This window comes from Emydura macquarii, unplaced genomic scaffold (assembly GCF_026122565.2).
Source record: "Emydura macquarii macquarii isolate MOO-44397 ecotype Brisbane River unplaced genomic scaffold, CSIRO-AGI_Emac_v2 contig_2768, whole genome shotgun sequence".
NCBI lineage: Eukaryota > Metazoa > Chordata > Testudines > Chelidae > Emydura > Emydura macquarii.
In genome coordinates, this window is record NW_027132905.1 from 31900833 (window position 1) to 31923491 (window position 22659).

At 43.8% G+C, this 22659-nt stretch overlaps 1 protein-coding gene across 3 annotated transcripts in view; it reads right to left on the reverse strand.

The window, feature by feature from the left end:
- The window catches only part of DIAPH1 (diaphanous related formin 1), a 162569-nt gene extending 140281 nt beyond the window's left edge, over positions 1 to 22288 (reverse strand). For all 3 annotated transcript variants that reach the window (XM_067566946.1, XM_067566945.1, XM_067566947.1), the window contains exon 1: positions 22137 to 22288. In XM_067566946.1, coding sequence (XP_067423047.1) covers positions 22137 to 22241 — 105 coding nt within the window. In that variant the 5' untranslated portion in view covers positions 22242 to 22288. The remainder of the gene's footprint in view (positions 1 to 22136) is intronic.
- Between the last annotated feature and the right edge of the window lie 371 nt (positions 22289 to 22659).

Genomic DNA, 22659 nt, shown 5'->3' on the forward strand with positions numbered 1-22659 from the left:
TGGGGATTGAACTTGCCTGCCCGTCTCTCTTTCATTGGAAGCAGTTACCACCAACGACCCCAGAGAGGGATGAGAGTACAAATGTTCAAATCCCTCAGTGGGTATAAAATATTTTCTCTCAGCCCACTTAGCGGTAGGAGACAGGGAGACTGGGGTCTGCCCCAGGGCCTTGACTAGCTCCACAACCCCTTCATGGACCAGGAGAGCCACCTTAGATGAGGCTGCTGCTGCCAGGATGTCAAAGAGCTCATCAGTGGGCTCCTTCAGCTCCTCCGCCTCTAAGCCCAGGTTTGAGGCTACCTGCTTGAGCAGTTCTTGGTGCACTCTAAAGTCACCCTGTGGGATAGTGGCAGGGGGCCTCGCTACTGCCTCATCTGGCAAGGAGGAGGACAATGCCAGCAAAAATGGAAGGGTGAGCTCTTCCTTCCTCGCTGGAGCGAATCCTTCTGGGGCTACTGCAGAAGCCTCAGCATCTTGGTCTGACTCCACGTATAAGTCTGGGTGAATGGCCGCTGTTGACTGCCTCTCCAAAGCCCCATAGAGCGAATGCTGTATGTGTGACCCTGGAGCAAGAGGACACCCCCACCCCAATTCCAAAACTGCCATGGTATGAGTCACTGCCCTTGAGGCTAAGCTCCTGTAGGGGGCCCCAGGGGGAAGCCCGCAGCTGCTGCAATGGTCCTCTGTCTCGGGCAGGGCCACTTCATCCCCTTCCAAGGAATCCTCTCTTGGTGACCCACAGTGGTGCTGATGTGGACTCCACTTCCCAATTGTACTGAGAGGAGCGGTGTCTCAGTACAGGAAAAGAGTATCAGGGACCTTTGGGGGGTGCTGTGTGTCCAACAACCAGCGGCTGTCTTCTGGCGACTGATATCAGTGAGACGGGGACCGGTGCCAAGATTCTGGAGATCGGCATCGGTGCTCTGGTGACCAGTGCTATGACTCTGAGGACCAGTATGGTGTGTCCGGAGACTGATAGCGTGAGTCTGACTGTTGGCAGTGCAGCTCCGAAAACCAGTGCCGGTGGTCCGGTGACTGCTGGCAAGGCGTCAGTGACCTATGCAGAGTCAGGGAGTGACATCTTAGTATCGGAGATCGCTGTGGAGGCCCCATTTCAGGCTTGCCTCTGGATGGTCCCTCACTCGATGGTACCAACAGAGTCCCAGCGTGAAGGTCTTCATTCTCAAGGCGTCGGCGGCACAGGAATCAACAGGAGATCCTTGGCTGCTTGGAATGCCTTGGGTGTGGACGGTACCGTAACGTGCCAGGTGCCCCTGCTGCTCCCAGGAGTCACCAGTAGATCCAGGACTGGGCTGGGAACTCTAAGGGTGAGGCTGCTGCTGACCCAAGACCTGGCAAAGACAAGTGGTCCAGCACTGGGATCGCCTTCTCTCCTGTGCCCTTTCTGTCCCTCCTTGGTGTTGGTGAGCACCCTCTCCCGGTAAGTGTTTTCCTGTGCTGCTGCTTAGACAGTGAGGATGGTGATCTGTGCCAGGAGGAACTTGGTGCCAGAGGGGCACTCCACACAAGTGCCAATGTATTTAGCACTGAGTCTGAACAGCCTATGTCTGAGGCCAGTTTAAGAGACGACTCCATTAGAAGTGCTCCACGTCTAACGTCCTGTTCTTTTTTTAAGTAAACGGTTCAGACCTCACACAAATCCTGCACTTGTCTTGCACGTGAGCCTCTCCCAGGCACTTCAAGCAGCTCTGATGAGGGCCATTCACTGGCATAGGCTTCTTGCACAAGGTTTGAAGCCCAGGGACTGGGGTATGCCCCATCCCTGGGACTATGTCCCCCGTAGGGTCATATCTACAATCTAACGGGTAAACTAAGAACTAACCTAACTAGTTTTTAACTATGAACGCTATTACTACAAGCTATTACTATCTACTAACCACTGGGTTAGAAGAGCTTGTCAAACATAGATGACGTTCCAGCACCATCACAGGTGGTAAGGAGGAACTGGGGGGGCCCCACCATTGGCATCCATTATACCAGCGCATGTGCATGCGACCCCAGAGGGCGCCAGAGCCGGCCCTACAGATACTACTGAGGGGAAAAATTTCCAGCACCGGTGCATGTGGTGTGTACACACCTGACATGGAATGGACATGATGAGCAAGCACTCCAAAAAGAACTATAACTATTCTAAGTCCTGTGTAGCGATAGCCTCATTTATACAGAAACATAGGACTGGCCCTGGAAAGAATGGTTATTTACCTTACACTAAGTGTGGTCCAGATATATTTCACTCTAGATGATGCACATGTGCCCCATATGTTCAAGATCAGAATCTTTTGGCCAGCTGTGGTCACTGGGGCTGGGGCTGTGCCTCTGACCTGAGTAACCTTTTGCTCCCCACCTGAGGGCATACAGGGTGTGAAGGAGGCCAACCAACCCTGAGTTTCTTCACCAATACAGAATCCAGGTTATAGGACTCAGTAGTAGTGCGAAGGAGAGCAGGTCATAGAATACATATATTGAAAAAACAATTCAAAGAACCATGGTTAAGTGACCGTTTTTTCTTCTTAGTGTGCTTGTCCATATACATTCCCCACTTAGTGACTCATAAGCAGTAACCTGATGTATCAGAGGTGGATGCTCAGAGTTTATCTGAATAAAAACCGTAAAGCAGCTCTGACAAAAGAGGCCTCTACCAATCATGTTCTGTAAATGTATGAACTGATCCTTAAATAGCTACTCTACATATTCTGAGATGGGAACACTTCGGAAAGCAGCTGCCTGAGCTCGGAGCAGAATGAGCCATGAACTGGAGGATCTAAAATAGCTAGCAGATAACATACCTTAATACAGTATGAGACCTATTTAAATAGGCTTTGAGATTATATAGCCTGCTCCCCTCATTCTCTTTGCAAAAGCAACAAAAAATGAAGGTGAGATTCTGAAAGACTTAGCTCTATCCATGGGAAAATTAGAGGGCTCAACATCTACCCAAAGACTGGAATCTCATCTCCACTGGGTTGGAGAGGGTCTTAGGGGAAGAGCACTGGTAAGTGTTTCATCTGGTTTAGGTGGAAATCAGGAATCATGCTGCCAAAAGAAAATCGAGTGGTGACACACCCTGGGACCTGGGACACAGAAAACTCCTGCAGTTTATCTCCCTGGAGATTTTTGCTCAGCCATAAGGGTGGAAGCCTGCTATCCACTAACCAAAAACTAGAAAAAATGTTTCCTACCTGGAACAGAGACCTATAAAACCCAACTATCCTAACTAACTTGTAAGACCTACATTAAGAAGATAACTGTATAAAATCCATTTGTTTCAAGTCTGCAGGTATGCAAAAGGAGCTACACTAGTCACAGTTCTGTCTCACAGCCATAGGTGATAAGAAGGAACTGAGGTAGGGGTTGGCCCAGCTCTGCCCTTTATGACCTCAGGTGAGGGCATGAGGGTATAAACAGCACAGGCACAGCCCCATCAGCTGCTACTGGCCAAAAAATTCTGATGTTCTGCACATGGGGATGAATGGGTACCACCAAGAGTGGAATATATCTATAGACAAGCACCTGAAGAACAACCACTTTCTGCAACAAGAGGCAGGAGGATCCCAGAGACTCATTCACTCACTAGATTATTATTTGTGCCATGGTAATGCCTAGATGTCAAGGCTCTATTGTGTTAGACACTGATGATAATTGTATGTTCCAGTAAGTGGCAGGATGGGGAGCACCAGCTGTTCACAGGCACAATATGGGAGGAGTGCTTTATCATGTTGCTATAGAAACAAGTAAACAGCATTCCTTGGTCACTGGGACAGTGATTTTTTTCCAGAAAACCAGACCAAACATCCCTCTTATAAACCATTAGGAAAAGGATAGCTAATAAGATAGAAAATATCATAATGTCACTATATAAATCCACGGAATGCCCACACCTTGAATACAGTGTGCAGTTCTGATCATCTCATCTCAAAAAAGATATATAAGAATTGGAAAAGGTACAGAGAAGGGCAACAAAAATAATTAAGGGTATGGAGCAGTTTCTGTATGAGGAGAGACTAAAAAGACTGGGATTGTTCAGCTTGGAAAAGAGACAACTAAGAGGGGATATGATAGAAGTCTATAAAATCATGAATGGTGTGGAGAAACTGAATACGGAAGTGTTATTTACCCTTCACATAACACAAAAGCCAGGAGTCACCCAATGAAATAAATAGGCAGCAGGTTTAAACCAAATAAAAGGAAATATTACTTCACACAACACAGAGTCAACCTGCAGAACTCGTTGCCAGGGGATGTTGTGAAGGCAAAACTATTAACGGGGTTGAAAAAAGAATTAGATAAATTCATGGAGAACAGGTCGAAATGGCTATTAGCAAGGATAGTCAGGGATGCAACCCCATGCTCTGGGTGTCCCTAGCTTCCAACTGCCAGAAGCTGGAAGTGGCTGACAGGGATGGATCACTCAATAATTGCATGTCGTGTTCATTCCCTTTGAAGCATCTGGCATTGGCCACTGTCGGAAAACAGGACACTGGGCTAGATGGACCATCGGTCTGACCCAGCATGGCCGTTCTTATGTTCTAACAAAGGAAGTCTGAGCCAGCACAGGTACACATTAACAAGTCCCAGGTATTGGAGTTACCTCCTATTCCACTAACCCCGGGAGGTGGGAGGGGACAGGAGCCTCTCTCTACTGCCTGAGTTAAGGAGCTGCTCTAATTCCTCCTCCCATCCCTGAAGGACCTTTCAGACAGGGGTGTTGGTCTGGTTTTGTGGAAAAAAAAAATCACTGTCCCAGTGACCAAGGAATGCTGTTTACTTGTTTCTATAGCAACATGATAAAGCTCCCCTCCCATACTCTGCCTGTGAGCAGCTAATACTGCCCTTCTTACCAAATAGAAATCAGGTGGTGACACACCCTAGACCTGTGACACAGGAAACTCTTGCAGCTGCCTCTTTCAGTACACAAGCATCAACCCCAGAGCAGGAAGGAAGTGCATCCAGCTCCCATGACTATAGGGTAGAGTGTGGGGAGGAGAAAGAGCAGCACACTGGGGAGTGGTAATAGAAGTCAGTGAGTAACAATTATTGCAAACATACTGAAAGCTTGCTCTGGAGCAGGACTATTTCACAGAAGCTCCTTCCCTCCCTGATCCCTTCTTTACATCAGTCTTTAAAAACTCTTCTACACACTGCTAACTCTTCCAACCCAATCACCAACAGGCAAGCTGCAGGCTACCAGATACAGGCTGTCTGCCTCCCCAAATTTTTAATAGTCAGAAAATTACGGTGCTGATTTGCTTAATGATCTGATCTAACGTTCTGATGAACAACTACATTTGAAAACAAACCACAAAGCTACTGAATTGAGAAATGCCCTTTTCTGTGGTAACTCAGAAAAATTCTTTCCTTCTCTTTTCTTCTGCATCCTGTATTAAGGCATATCTGGCCCTATGATTTTCCCTTCCACTTTACCCCTTCCCTACTCAAACTAGGCACATAAAGAAAGAAGCACTAAACCTCACTGAGCTTTATGCTAAGGGAACCTGCAGATATAGTTCACAAAACAGCAACAATATGTCTGAGTGACAAGAAGTAAAACAGTAGCAGAGTGCACAGACTGGGGTGCAGTTATTCTGCAGCAGAGGGTAGGTATGGGGGTTGAAGGAAAACAGATTACAGTGGAGATGAGGGGAAGCAGGAAGAAATAGCATTTGGAAGCGGAAAGAATAAATGTTAACTCAAAATTACTCTGTTAGCTTCTAAAGTCTACTAGTTCACCAGTCAGTGGGGAATAAGAATTTTTCCTTGGTGACTGCAAACCTCGAAGACATCAGTTAAGGTAAAATTTAAACTTTGTAATTCATTTTTTAACCCTCATGGTTGAGAAAACCTTTGAAATGAGAAGTGAATGTACACTGATGCTGTACTGTCTTCCTAAACCTTAAGATAGCTCCAATGCCTCTGGTGCTGCTCAGAGTATGAGCAAGAAAATGTGCAAAATTAATCTTGTCAGTTTCATCGCTACTATTCAAAAATCCATAGGCAGTTGTAAATCCTGTCAGTTTCATGTTGCTACTGTAGAAAAGTATGAACAGCAGCAGAGGCAGATACTAAAGCTATTGAAAGGAAAGAACCACCCAGAATGGAGGTTGAGGAGGTGTACGGAAATGTAGACTTCTCCCCCTCCCTATATTACAGCGGTCAGTAAGCTGAAGAAAAGCAGTAGAGGAAGACCCTTTCAAAGCAGTCAAAAAGCTTTGGAGCAGAAGAGACAGAAAGTTCTGGCAGCTAGAATGGGGAGGAGCTTCACAAAAACAAAAACAATCAATAACAAAAACTGACTCATACTAGCCAGATGCTAATAAATATTTAAAAAATAGAGCCCTCCTACCAGGTTCCACACACAGCACCTTGGTAAAAGTGGTAAAAATCATACCCCCACCCCAAGGGCTTCCTACATCGGGATATTTACCATTATATCACTACAGGTATATCAATATAACCCCTACCCCCCCATAGACACCCTTATTCCAGAATAAGGGTGTCTTCATCAGAAGTTATACTGGTATAAACTATAGTGGTACAATTATGCCACTAAATTTCTCCATTAAGACAAGCCCAGCTCATAGCAACTTGGAACGGGGAAGGTGGGGAGTACTGGGTTTCACATGTCAGTGGTCCCCCAAAACACTCCCTCCCCTTTGCTTTTCATATCTATATCTGGCTCATAGGAGACTGGTAAATTTTTTAAAACCTGATTACTCTTTTCACTAATAAAGGCACAAAGACTAGCAGGAATAAGACAGCTGCTGCTCACTCAGATATAGCATATCTGACTAAGACAGGCACCACTTCTTGTGGTTTCAAGCACAGGAAACAAATGTTACTCACAGACCTACAACTAACGGAACAAACTGTAGAAATGCAACAAGTCTCCAACAAAGTCAAACAACAACATCCACCTCACGCAGCTTAACAAACTGAAAGCAGCACCTTCTATCATATTAGTGAAGTTTGCATGGAACACCACTCTCCCAGCCTGGCTGCAACCCACTTAGAAAGGTCAGCAGTTATTACACTAATCCAGATTCTCCAGACACTGAAGCCAGCTAGGCATCTTCAAGAATGCTACAGAGGAACAGGAGGGGCTCCAGGCATTGGTAAAAGGAGAACGCTTTTCACCTCTTGATCGCTAGGTCACTGCTGACTTTGGTTTGGATTTGAATGAAAGTCTAGAAAGATGTTTCCTGATGCATGTTCAGTGGCCTTTGTGAAACGTGCCTCAATCTTATTCCTGATAGAACTATCTAAAGATATCTACAGCACTATACTACAATCACAGTTGGTATTAACGAGAGTCCTGTAGCACTTTAAAGACTAACAAATTTAATTTCTGCAGACATAAGCTTTCATGGGCTGCAACCCACTTCGTCAGATGCAAGAAATAGAAATCAGATAGGGGGTACATATATATACATCCAAGGGCAGGGAACAACAATGGGGGGGGGGGGAGGAGTTCAATCTCCCAGGACACTCTGTGGCTGACTTGAAAGTTGCCATACTTCTACAAAAGAACTTCAAAAACAGACTTCAGCGAGAAACTGCAGAGCTGGAACTCATATGCAAACTTGACACAATCAAACTGGGTCTGAATAGAGACTTGGAATGGTTATCTCATTACAAGAAGTAATTGTCACTGTTCACACATTCTCACCTTCTAATCAATGGTTGTGAACAGGCCTCATCTACTCTAACTGAATGGACTTTACTAACACCTAGCCCCCCATTGTTGTTCCTTGCCCTTGGATGTATATATATACCCCATCTGATTTCTATTTCTTGCATCTGATGAAGTGGGTTGCAGCCCACGAAAGCTTATGCCTGCAGAAATTAAATTTGTTAGTCTTTAAAGACTACAGGACTCTCGTTGTTTTTGCTGTATACAGACTAACACGGGTACCCCTCTGGAATTTTTCACATTTGGTATTAATTGGCTACCAGACTGGTAGTCTTCAGAAAATCTAGCAAGTTTATTGGCCCCTGGAGATTAACCCGCCTGCCAACCCTCCATGAGTAGTCCCTTCACTTGAAGCATATTGGCAAGACAAGTGGGGAAGCCTACACTAACAGCACTCCTGCTGGAGATAAATACAGGACTTTCAGGGTATGGCTACACGGCAACTAGACATCCACGGCTGGCCCATGCTAGCCAGTTCAGGCTCATGGGGCTCAGGCTGTGGGGCTGTTTGATTGTTATGCAAACTTCCAGGTCCTAGAGCCCAGGCTCCAGCTCTAGCATAGAAATCTATGTTAGCAATGGATCATCAAACTGTTCCCAGAATCCAAGGGCCCACAGTGTTTATAGGATTTATAGATGGGCAGTGATATTTTTATTAACAAGATTCTGAATGGACACTGCTATGATTAGCACAATGTTTTAGTCTTCATCAAATGCTCCCTGGTTTCAAGAGAGAATCCACATGTACCAACTAAAAGATTTACAACTCGAGAGCTACCCTATCACAGAAACACAACTGCCACACCCACAGCCAGTAACATGGAGCAGAAGATTAAGATCAGAGTGAGTTAAAGAGACAAGAAAAAGCTCAAAGCAATCTCAGCTTTCACAAAATGAGGATACTGCTGAGTGAGAAAGAGAAGTGACAGGCAGATATACAGAAGAGTGAGGGAAGGATGAAAGCACACACAAGAGGATCTTCTTTCTTGTGAGGATGACACTGCTGCTTCACTGGAACTCTGGAATAATCTGGAAACCCCTTGACTGCTCACTGCACAGTGGGGAAGAGAGAAGTGATTCACTCAGAACAGACAAAGCTATGTCTACACTAAGAAAAGATGTATTTTTAATACATAACATATTAGTAATGCACCTTTTTTCCTAGGGTAAACAAGGCCTAACAATGCTATTCTGCTGGCTGATGGGTTTCATGTTCATTTTGCTTTCTGCGCATGATCTGGGAATGGGGAAATCAGAGAGGGCAGCTGCCCTTCTACCCAAATTCTGCTTTGGGGTGGAGAGGTGGAAGAGTTCAACCAAAGGTAACAGAATGCTTGAGGAAGTTCACCAAGAAAGCCAGGGTAGCTCAGGGCTCTCTAATCAAAAACTTCTGAGTGAGACAGACACACTGTAAAGCAGTTTCTGTGTGCTCTACATGTTAGGAAATTTACTCTTCAATAATTAACTACTGTCCTATTGAATAACTTCTGAGTTTGAAGAGAGATTACATGAATCCCAGCTTTAAATCCTGAAGTTGACAAGAGTCACTGTACTACCACAATGTGCATCCACCCCCACTATCTAGCTCCCTAAGGCACCACCCTCTGGAAAGTCAATAGTAACGAAACACTACAGCTAGAAGAAGCAGCCTCCCACTGTCACCACTGCCATACCACTCCCTTGAATCACAACAGGTGGAATTCCTGCCAGGTGATCTCATTTTCTATTGAGCTCTCCATTTGCAATCCAGAAAGGCCACACACCTAGCTCCTGGTTCATGAACAAGGCCAAGGTGATCTTTTCCTACTCAGCTGAGACAGTAGACCAGCAGACTTTTCTCTGTGAGAATGCATCTGTCCCCATGCCTCAGGCTGTGTCCTAACTAGGACAGAACTATGTTCTTATCTCAAGTTAGCTAAAAACTAATGAAGACACGGCATTCTGTAGTTTTCACATTTTAACAGGTCACATTAAAGACTATGGGAAAGCCTAGTCTTTAAGTGCATCCGCTAACTGCCTTTTCTTCACTAGGATTTTAACTCGAGTTAAGAACACGCCTTTTTTCCCCCTCCTAGTGAAAATAAGGCCCAAGATGTTAATGTTGCTTGGAACATCAGCAGTTGCAAAACAGACTCTCTCCCCTCTACTAGTTCCAAGACATCAGATGCCTAAAGGATGAAAGTGTTTAGCTAGGTGTCAGCCCTATAATCAAGACGTTGTTTACACCATGATGAGCTAGACCAGCGGTTCCCAACCTTTTTGGCTCAAGGGCCACAGATATAATTTTTTACAACCCGGAAGGATCACCAGTCTCCACGAACAGGTCCCCCATTTCCCCTACTGCAGCCAGACAGAAGGGGTTCCCTGGCTGCAACAGGGAAACAGCACGTCCTCTAGCCCTGTGCGCTCCTCCTGGATCCTCTCCCTCTGACTCCAGCAGGGACCCCAGCACCTATGGACCTAGGCGGAACACTTTCCTGTACTCTCTGCTACAGCCAGGGGGAGGGGAGCGTTGATCTCCCATCCCCTTGGCTGCAGCAAGGAGCCTGCACCAGTCTTTTAGCCCTGTGGAAACATGCTCCACCTGGGTCCTTAGGCAGCCAGCAGGAGAGGAGCCACGGCCACTTTGAAAGCTTCTGCAGGCCATTTTTGGCCCTCAGGCCACAGGTTGGGAACCACTGAGCTAGACAAACATTATGGTAAGGTCCCTGGATTGTGCACTCTGGTGCAACAGAGTGAAAATTCCAAAATGACTTCATTTAGTTCAGTTACATCCTCAAATTCTGAATACAAGCATGAAAATGAATAATACACAATTAATCAATAGAGTCCATGTTATTTATTTTGACATTCAATTAATTATATTATTGTGCTTTATCCCCACGTTTTCAATGTGCTGCAGATTTTACAATAACAATGTATAACAGTCAGGTTTTGGCAACTGGTAGGTACAAATCCTGCTTTGAGAGGCAGTTTGGGATTATGGGACAGCCACAATAGCTGGATGTTTCTGTTAAAATAGCCAACAGTTTGCAACAGTGAGGACTAGATTTAAAAAAAAAAAAAAAAAAAAAAAAAAAAAAAAAAGCTTAAGGACCTGCCTAAGGTGGTTTTACTGTGTAGAAAAAGTAATCAGCCCTGCCCAAGGAGAAAGAATCTATAGGCTCCTCTCCACTAGTGTATTTTGGTATGCGAACTACCATTTGCAACTTCTGCTATGTGCTTGTAACTAAAGCCCTGCGTGGATATAAAACTGTGTCTACATCTGGTCTGAGGATATAAAGCAGATAGCCCGAGATTTGCAGGGCTCTACTTGTAACACACCAAGCAGCAACACAATTTTTCCCCATAGTACAAAGCAGACAATCACACTACCATTTGGAGATTTACTTCAAGCAAGGCTGGCCACACCAAGCTCCATCAATGTAATACCATAGTAGGTGGGAGCATTAGCATTATAGCCTGAGTGCGCAAATAATCCTGCCATGACTGTCTCACAGTGCATCCACTGCATAGGCAGTCTGTCTAGTCTACATTCTGTACTCTACTGGCCTGTCTCAAGCTGAAGTGATTCTATTATTGAATCATCTGTACTTCTGCATATCCATACTAATCAGTCTTCCTTCATTGTCTAAACTGTTTTAATGTGCCCATCCATACCCTTCCTCCTGTCATTATAATGTCATTGCACTGGGGGTTCACCTGAGATACACAACCCCGTTCTCAGCACAGCTCCCTGAAGCAGGGATTTTGGGGAGTTGCAGTCCAGAGATGGAAAGGTGCTGTAGCAAATATAAATATAAATACTTCAATGTAAATGAACTATTACAGGCAGGGCTGGCAGTACTGCCTATTTTTAGGGTTGCACAACACTTACATTATAGGATCCTGTTTTCAACTGCTCATAACTTTGCCAAACTTTAACATTTTGGCCTGAAGTTTTCCATGCTGAGTACCAGCCTCAGGCTGAATTTTTTGGAAAGTTTTAGCCAAAATGGTTCAGCCATTTATGAAAATGAGTCTAGGGAAAAATACATTATTTTGCAATGTTAAAAGAAATTCTGGCGACCTTTTCCTTCAGAAGTTCTAACAACCTTAAGTGTGACTCCTTGAGCTCTGAGGAGGGAAGGCTGGGACTAGATCGGCTAGGACTGGAAGCTGGAGGTCGGGGGGAGAAGAATCTAGGAAAGCAGGGATCACACAAGGAGCCAGAAGGGGGAAACTGGGACTGGCTGGGCAAAGAGACTGGCATGAGAATCTGAAGCAGTGGAGACTAGAACTGACTGGGTGGGGAAGGAGAATGGGACTCAGAAGAGCCAAGGATGGGGACGAACCAGGACTGGGACAGTCAGATTTGAGGAAACAGGGCAGAGGTGGTCAAGCATGGGGGAATGGGTAGAAGAGTCTGTGCCCATTAGAGCTCATTCCCCTCCAGAGCCAGGAATGCAACTCAAGATTCCTGAGTCTCACCATTCCCTCTCCTGTTAGCTACTACCTGTGAAACCTACTAGCAAAGGACATACCTCATGCCTCTCTAGTCCACACAGAGGACGACAGCCTACTAATGCTATTAGTTACTCCATTAGATCAAGTGGCAGAAGCATGTGTGGTAGATCTTAAGGTTCCTACCCTACTGATGATTCATGTGGGAATCAATATGATGGAATTTGTTTTTTCAGTTTGCCTTTTTAAAACCTTAGGAAATTACACACAAAAACTATGTCAAAAGAACATTAAGGTTGTCTGCGCAACCTTAATTCAGCCCTCTTGTGCATATGCATCAGAATACAGTCTTTAATTACATGTTATTTTTTCCATAGGACCCCTGCTCCATTCAGTGCACAGGATGAATCTGCTCTGGAGAACCCGATTCTGCCTCTATTATAGAATTCCTGTTAGAGAGACAAGATGAGTGAGATAACATATTTTACTGAACCAACTTCTGTTGGTGAGCAAGAACCTCTGTTGGTGGGACTGACACAGCAACAACAACACCGCATAAAGAGAATGTCTATACAATGCTGGGCAAATCAAACCAAACTTTTCACAGGTGATCATTAATTGCATGTTCCTCATTTTCTGAGTACCCAACAACATTAGACTCTGGGATTGATTTGCAGAAGAGCTGAGCAGTTACTCAACTGAAGACAATGGGAACTGTCAGGTTCTAGGTATCTCAAACTGCATACCAAAATTAGGGGACACTTTTGACCTTAATCTCTCAGTGACTTATGTCCCCATCCATAAAACGGGGGTAATATCACCTCCTTACCACACAGAAATGCTGCAAAGATTAATTAATGTTTGTGAATCACTCAGATACTACAGTGATAAATGGCACAGAAAAGCCTGTGAGGAATTAATAATTTTGTATTCAAGTCAGGCTTTGAACAGTGTACAGTAAATTAAGACCTAGACCACACATTGAATAACGAGGAGAAAATAAAATGCTGAATAGCTGCTCATTCAGTGAGCACCATCCATCTTATGCACTGAATGTGGCAAGGGTACTGTGGAAAAATAGTATATGATTGTGTATTTGAAGACTGTCATAACCCATACACACAAAAGGGACTAATTTCTAACTTTAATGTTAATGTTCTTGTAAAACAGATTGGGGGGAGGGGTTTGCATATGATATATTTATATGGGCATGTTTAATTTATAAATAGAATGTACTTTATAAAACATAAAACTTATAAAAAGTATTGCATATAAATACCCTTTTTTTGGAACAAGAAAGGCCTTGAGATTGCATGTATTGCACCTTATGAAGCAAAAGTTGTATGCATAAAATTATAGAAGTTGCAGGTCAAAACAAGAAAAGAATCAGGGATACAGGAGACTTTACACATTCAGTGCAGTAATTTAACAAAAAAACAAAATAAAGTTCTTATAGCTATGTACTTTTAGAACTAGAGATGAAAGCATTGTGGGACTGTGCTTGGAAGATAAACTGAAATGGTGCCCTGCACTGTCTGTACTTCCTGCCTGAACTAGCACTGAAAAGATTCAGACAGATTCCAGAAAGTTACAAGATTTGATCTAGTTGCTAATTGTTTTACTATCATTGGAGCACATGAAAAGTTGCAAGTATTTTAGTCTACAGGAAAAAGCAGGATCAACACTAAAAGTGAACCACAGCTGTATGTTTAGAGCAACATTTCTCCTTAAAAACGTCAATAAAGTTTACATACTGGCACCGACCAGACAAAACACTTTTCAGTACTGTTTCAAAAAGCATGACAGATTGGAGAGACAGTCATAGATTTCAAGGTCAGAAGGGACCTTTATGATCAATTAGTCTGACCTCTTGTATAATACAGGCCATAGAACTTATCCAAAATAATTCCTAGACATGTATTAGAAAAGCATCCAATCTTGATTTAAATACTGTCAGTGATGGAAAATCCACCGTGATCTTTGGTAAATTGTACAAATGGCTAATTACTCTCACCATTAAAAATGTACACCTTATTTCCAGTCTGAATTTGTCTAGCTTCAGCCTCCAGCCACTGGATCGAGTTATACCTTTCTCTGCTAGACTGAAGAGCCCATTATTAAATATTTGTTCCCCATGGAGGTACTGATAGACTCATCAAGTCAACTTTTAATCTTCTCCTTGTTACACTAAATAAATTGTGCTCTTCGAGTCTATCGCATCTGATGAAGTGGGTTGCAGCCCACGAAAGCTTATGCCTGCAGAAATTTGTTAGTCTTTAAAGTGCTACAGGATTCTTGTTTTTGCTATACGGCATGTTTTCTAATTCTTTAATCTTTTTTGTGGCTCTTTTCTGAACCCTCTCCAATTTATCAACATTCTTCTTGAATTGTGAACACACAACTGGATACTGTATTCCAGCAGCCATCATACCAGTGGCAAAATACAGAGGCAAAATAAGCTCTCTACTCTTACTCAATATTCCACTATTTATGTATCCAAAGAGAGCATTTGCTCATTTGGCCACAGCATCACATTGGGAGTGCATGTTCACCTGATTATTCCCCATGACTGCCAAGTCTTTTTCAGAGTCACAGCTTCCAAGGATGGAGTCCCCATCCTGAAACTGTGGCCTACATTCCTTGTTCCTAGATGTATACAGTTACATTTAACCATATTACAATGCATATTGTTTGCTTATGCCCAGTTTACCAAGTGATCTAGATTGCTCTGAATCGGTGATCTGTCCTCTTCATTATTTACCACTCCCCCAATTTCTGTGTCATCTGCAAATTTTATCAGCGACAATTTTATGTTTTCTTCCTAGCCATTGATAAAAATGTTGAATAGCATACGGCCAAGAACTGATTCCTGTGGGACCCCAATGGAAACGTACCCTCTTGATGATGATTCCCCATTTACAGTTACTTTTGAGACTTATCAGTTAGCCAATTTTTAATACATTTAATGTATGCCATGTTAATTTTTTATCCTTCTAATTTTTTAAATAAAAATGTCATGTGGTACAAGTCAAATGCCTTACTGAAGTCTAAGTATATTACATCAACACTATTTCCTTTATCAACTAAACTTGTGATCTCATAAAAAAATATCAAGTTAGTTAGATAGGATCTATTTTCCATAAAGCCATGTTGATTTGTATTAATTACATTACCCTCTTTTCAGTCTTTATTAATGGAGTCTCATATTAGCCACTCAATTACCTCACCCGGGACCTATGTCACACTGACAGGTCTTTAATTGCACAGGTCATCCCATTTACACTTTTTAAAAATTGGCACAACATTAATTTTCTTCCAGTCCTCTGGAACTTCTCCAGAGCTCCAAGATCTATTGAAAATTAACATTAACAGTCCAGACAGTTCCTCAGCCAGTTCTTTTAAAACTCTTGGATTCAAGTTCTCTGGATCTGCTGCTTTTAAAAAGTCTAACTTTAGTAGCTCATTTTTAACCAGTACTAGAGACACTAGCGAATGGAAAGTGTATTATCATTCCCATATGATGAGATTATCTAATCTGTTTTTTCCCAAAGACAGAACAGAAATTGATTGGATACATCTGTCTTTTCTGCATTATTATTGAGAATTCTACCATATCCACCTAGTAATGGACCAGTGCCATTATCAGGATTCTTTTTGTTCCCAAAGTATTTTAAAAAAACTCTTTATTGTTCTTAACTCCAGTTAGTGTCATCTGCAAACTTGCTGAGGGTGCAAACTACTCCATCCTCTAGATCATTAATGAAGATGTTGAACAAAACCAGCCCCAGAACCGACCCCTGGGGCACTCCGCTTGTGACTGGCTGCCAGCTAGACATGGAGACACTGATCACTACTCGTTGAGCGCTATGCTTTAGCCAGTTCTCTATCCATTTTATAGTCCATTCATCCAACCCATACCTCAACTTGCTGAAAAGAATACTGTGAGAGACTATATCAAAAGCTTTGCTAAGGTCAAGGTATATCACGTCCACCGCTTTCCCCACATCCACAGAGCCAGTCACCTCTTCATAGAAAGCAATCAGGTAGGTCAGGCATCACTTTCCCTTGGTGAATCCATGTTGACTGTAATATTCATTGACTGTGATATTCATTACTTTCAACCTCCTATTTTATTTTATTTTACAGCTGCCTGTATTTCCCCACTAAATTAGATTTATTTTTTTTAAAACCAGCCCAGGCTTCTTCCTTGATTTTGGGATTCTGGCTTTTTGGGCATTTAGTAAAAGGTTCTTAAATGAATCCCAATTATCATTTGCATTTTTCTGATTAAATTCTTCCTCACAGCTGATTTGGCTCATAATGTTTTAGCTCTGTGAAACCAGCCCTTTTAAAGCACTAAGTATATGTATTACTGGTCTGGACTTTATTCGGCTTGCACATGATTAATATGATAAGGTCATGATCACTTGGTACCTAAGATATCATTAATTTTTAATTCTGTGATCAGTTTCTTTTTAGCTGTAAAGAGAAGGTCTAATATAGAATTCTGCTGTGTTAACTGAAACACTTTTTGAGTTCGGAAATTGTCATCTATTATGTTTAGAAACTCTAAGGATGTTTTAATACTGGTAGCATGAGATTTCCAGCATATGTCACTCAAATTGAAGTCCTCCATGACCTTGCAGCTTTTTTTCCTACACATTGTAGATAGGTGCATAAGGAAGCGGTCATCCTGTTCCCTAGTTCGATTTGGTGGTCTGTAGACACCAATTAGAACTCCATCTTGTGCTTTATCCGTTAGGACACTGATCCATAAGCATTCAAGATTATTTTCCTTCAAGTTATCAGTGACTTGTGGAAACAAGTTATGTAATTTTTGACATATTATTGAGTGCCATTCCCCCTTTTTCCCTTTGTCTACTCGATCCTTCCTAAATGGGTTACAATAATTGATTTTAACAATTGCTTTTTGTCCCACCAGGTATAAAGTAATACCAGCTAGATCAAATTTATGCTCATAATTGCAGACTTCCAATTTAGTCTTGTTAATTACCTGAGCAACCAGCATTGGCATACAGGTAAGTAAAGAATTTCTTCTCTTCATGTCCTTTAGCTCCTTGATTAATTTTGTTTTCAACATCTTAATTTTGTGCTGAATACTCATATCGTCCCTCTTTTTTGCCTTTTGCTGTTAGTTTAATCCTCTCCTCACTATTCTAGCCAGCTTTTTCCCAAGGAAATTGATCCCCCTTCTACTGAGGTAGATGCCATCCAAACAATAGAGTCCCCTTTCCCCACAAAGGGTGGGCCAATATTCCACAAAACTGAAGCCTTCCACCCTGCACCATGAGAAGGTGGAGACATGGCATATTGGCTTTAGAAAGTTATTCCATGAATAGAAGATCATCATGGAAGAAGGAATAATGAAAGAAATGGAAGAAGGAAATAAAGGTGGTAGTGAAATTGGCATCATTGACCAAATAAAGTGGGTTACAAAAAGAAACAAGAAAAGAGACATCAGGACCTTGAAAGTGAGTAAAAGCAATAGGATGGGCAAGGGGGGAACCAGTGAAGGGATTTGATAAGGAAAACGTTTTATCTGCTCTACACTAGCACTTAAGCCTATTTCAGGAACTGTCAATTCCAAATATGGTTCAGTTTCTTAGTGCAAATTGAACTTCCCATATCTAACCACCTACATTTATTATGATCAACGGACAAGGAAGATAATTATAGCAGCTGCACTTTGGATAGAGTGGAGTAACAGGTTGGCCTCATGGGATCCCAAGGAGAAGGCTGCAGTAAAGAAATCGGGAGATGGCCAGGGAGTGGACAAGCATTTCAGTCACTGAGACAGGAAGGAAGGGTCAGATTTTGGATGCTGTGGAGGAAGACTTCATAACAGCCTTCATGGCTTGGAAGTAGGAGAGGGAGGAGTTAGGTGGGAGGCCAAGGAGCAGGAATGGTGACATTCACAACAATGTAGAATGGCAGAAGCAGAGAAGGTTTGCAAAGAAAAGTATGGGCAGTCAGTTTGGGCCATATTTATGCTGAGCTGGCATATCAAGGTAAGGTGGGGAGATCCCATAATGAGAGAATACAAAAAAGTAGAGACTGAGAAAAGCTACTAGAGCCTCTAAGTCTGTTTGTGGTTCCAACTCACACCCACCTTTCTTCAAAGGCTAGTACAGAACTTTTCCCTACTCTATTTTCTCCTAGGCAACAGTCCCAATTTATGTGCCCCTCAGCAATACAGGTTTCACCATATTCCCCTAAGAGACTATTCCATAGACTAATAGATCTTATCATTAACAAATGTTTCCTGATATTCAGTCTACTTTTGCCTTTTCTTAAAAAGGGAGGAAGCTAGTTCTTTATTTTAATTCCTAAAAAGGAGGTTTTACATAATGCTATATATATAAAATGAAAAGCAAATTGGATTTTAAAAGATTTTCCAGTTTAAATATTCTCAAGTTGCATTAGCAAGGTGAGGGAGTTTGATTTTGTTCACATTTCTTAAGCTGTGTTCCTTGTATTGTCTCCATACCAAACCATAGCTCAAACTTTCTTCTTACACCCTTCATAATATTGTAGACCATTCCCCCACCTTGTTCATCATTTAGCCAAACTGAACTACAGGCTCCTAATTTTTCCTCAAATCAATCCCTCTAGCCCCTTAGTCATTTTTGTTGCTCTTTTCTGAATCACCTTCAACTCGGCATCATCTTTCTACAGACATAGAATATGCTATGCCAGAACAAGTCTCTACTCCATCTAATACTAGTTCTTTTCATCCAGCAGCAGTCAGTACCTACTGCGAGGGGGGTGGGGGAAATCACACGTAACTACACACCACCTTTGTCTCAAAGATTTAAAACAGAGACTCTTACTACTCATCATTAAAGGTCCCACAAAACTTTCCACAAGTAATTCTGTACAAATTTCAACTTGGACAATTACATTCTGCCTCCCTAAATTACCAAAAAGATATAAATAGATGCACTATTCTTCATTTCCTGCCCAAAGTTTATGAAAAGTTGATGTGCGAGGTTGAACAGCTACCATGTTTCACATCAGATGCAGGTTCATTTCTGTAGTTAATTAAGTGATCCACCTAGATTATATAACACTTTGTAAAGTGCTTTTTTAGTTCTCTGGGGATAAAGATGAGTTATATACATGTTAATTATGATGATCCGAATAGCTTCCAAAACTACAAATGTCCCTGGTCATAAATTTATCCAGCCCTTTTAAAAATCCCGCCATGGTATTTAATTTGGCAACCACCTGCTTCGTGAACTCCAAAGACAGATTGGAAAAGTAGTTTTTTTCTTTTATTGATTGTAAATTTACCAGACACTGACTTAATGGAGTGCCCCTTATTCTCAAATATTCTGTTTGCTTTTTTAACTCTTGAGCAAACATTCAGGCAATTATCAAGGGACCTTCAGCTGAAAGCAAAATTCTGTAGGTCTCCCCAAAGCTTTAGTGAGGGACTAAAACCAACAAAGCTTCTTGGAAGAGAAGAAACCTCAACAAATGCACCCTAAAAATGTCACACTGTCATCTTTTCCCTTATATCACAATCCTAATTCACATCCATGCAACAAACTCACTTGACACCTACCACATAAAGGGTTAAACCCACTGACAAAACTGAGGACCACACAGCAGGGTACAAGGACAGCACTGCTGTTAGTTTGCCATAAAGCAAAAGGACACAGAAGTACTGCAGAGGTGAGGTGAAGGCGTTGTTCTACACTCCTTTCCACAGTCAGCCTACAGTCATATTGGCACTTTGCTTCCCACTTTTGCACATGTACATGCCATAGCAAAGAGCACTTCTGTGATCAGTGTTTCCTTCTTATTTCATTTATGTGGTTAAAGAGCAAAATGTGGACTGAGAAGCCGGAGTGCACTCACCACAATTCCACTGTTGAATGCAACTTGGCCAGTACACCATGAAGCCCTACTCGTATCTAAATTTACCTGCAGATGATAGTACAGAATGTTTCAGCAATAATGCCAACTCTTCTGTGGTCAGTACAGGACACTATCACTATGGTGCTCTGAATAGAAAACAGCTTCATTCAGAATGTAAGAAATGCAGCATGCTAGGAAGGGAAGGAAGAAGCTCCCATCCAACAAGCTAGCATTTCCCAAAAACCCAAATCATTAAACATCCACCTCTCAGCAAAGGTCCCAGTACATGCAATACCTTAAGCACAGTATGAAATCTATAGGCACTGCACATCAATCATCATCCTGTATTCCTCTCTCCAATTCTCACCCTTTGCTTCTTGCAATGAACAAGGATTTCAAGAGTCATGGGGTTAATAGCAGCCCCACTGATCTCTTTTCCCAAGGGCTCCTTCTGCTAATCCACATCCCGCTTGGGATTTGCCATCAGAACCTCCCTAAGGCAGAGAAAGGTATGTACTACTAAACGGATTAGTGGCCCCTCATAAATGGACAGAAACAATCAAGTCAGAGTCGTGAGCTTGCACCACACAAGGTTCCACAGGGTCCATAATGAAAACCTAATTTAAACAGAGATTTCTCCTGGAGTTACATAGATGCCCTGAATGGGAAAGGGACCCAGGAATAGCAAAGCAACCTGATATAGCATGTTGCTAATGCAAGGAGGCATTAGGTAACTGCTCTAAGTCCTTGTCTTCACTACCACTACCAAAAGACAAAGTTGTTCTTAACTCAGGTTAAGAGCACACTTTTTTTGTATCAAAGACAAGGCATAAGAAACCAGATGGAATTTTCTACCTAATCCAAATTTGGAGGGGTTCAGACAAACTTTAAAAAAAAACAAAACAAAAAAAACCCACACAGACACCTCTCCCCTAACACAAAAGGGCTTCAAATTTTGCTGGATCTACATGGTTTGCCTACTGTTGGATAAGTTTTTCCTTATTGTCACACAGGATGCTGCAATCCCACTGGTCAAGTCAGGGCAGATGACATTTCACAATAAAGCAAAAGGATCAAATAGGTTGCATAGTTTGCTGGACAAAACCCAGATCACGTTCTGCCCACTGTCGGTTTCCCCCACAATGACAGATCCACTCTCAGACCTAAGAGATTGGAAATCGTGTTTCAGGAGGGAAATAGTAAAGCACAAGATCCCTGGAAGAAACACAGAGTTTGGCTCAACTCCACCCCTCCAAAATCAAAACAAACTCAAACCAACTCTTTCAGCACACAGTGACATGTGAATTACCCAGGATGTGTCAATCAGGCCTGGATGGGATGAACCTGACAGTCCCATATGTACCTCTGATTCCAATGCACAGAATAATGTACCCTGGCATATCAGAGGAACATGCCAGAGCCAGATGAACTACAAGAGGGCAGTGAAATGAACTGGAAAGGGAGAGAGAGAGAGAGAGAGCTGACTGAGGTCACTGGAAACTCCCAACTGTGGCTGCAATTCATCGGAAGGAGACTGAAGACAGTGGGGCGAGATGAATCAAGAAGGAATTTCTGTGCAAGTTGGAATAAGCCACCCCCCCAGGAAAAGGGGGCACCTCTCGTTAAACCAACCCCATCCCCCTAGGCAGGAGTGGCAGCCACGGGGCGCTCAGCCCCCCACGGCAGGTGGCACACGATGGTTTTGTAAGGGGCGGCAAGACCCTCCCCGGGCCTTCAATCCGCAGGCTTCAGGTCTCCGGCTAAGCGCCGGCCGGGACAGGAAGCAACTCCCGCTGCCTGCTCTGGCTAAGCTCGCACGAGGCGGGCTTACGGCGTCCCCGCAGCAGCTGACAGGCTGCAGGACCTTTGCTCCAAGGGGGCTGGCAATCCCTGCCGCGGGACCCCGGAGCCGGCCCGGCGGGGGCAGCCCGGACCAGCCGCCCCGCGCGGGGAGCCGTGGGCAGGTGGCGCCAGGTGCACGCGCGGACGCTGCCGGGCAGCCTGGCGGGGGGAGGGGCGGCTCCCGGTGCCGCGCAGCCCGGCGGAACGGAGCGGGGCAGCGGGTGCCCGCGGAGGAGGGGGCAGTCCCCCTCATACTCACGAATTTCTTGGACTTGCCCGGGTCTCCGGGCCCCGCCGCCTCCTCCGGGCCCTTCCCCTTCTTCTTGTCCCGGCCACTGCGTCCCGAGCCCCCGCCGCCCTCCATGGCGCCCCCAGCTCCTCAGGCCCGGAGCCCGCGCTACCTTTGCCCAACCAACCGCCCCGGCCCCGTGCTGCAACCGCGCCCGGCCCCGCCCGCCTCATTCCGCATGCAGCATGTCATTAGCATACACAATTAGCAGCGGAATATTCATGAGGCGGGACTTCCGCTTCCGGCCTCCTGGGGCAGCACAAGCTGAGGAACGCCATTTCCCTTCCCCGCGCCCGCGGCAACACCCAGGGCAGTGCCACCTGCTGGCTAGAAGGAAGTGGCGCACCGATCAGCTCCCAATCCGGCCAGTCTGGAGAAGGTTCCTGCCCCGCCCCATCTGTCATGGGGCTGAGCACAGGAGATGCCAGGGTACTATTTGTAACCCGGGAACTGCTAAAGGCCCCTGCCCCTTAATGGTGGGAGACACTGGACC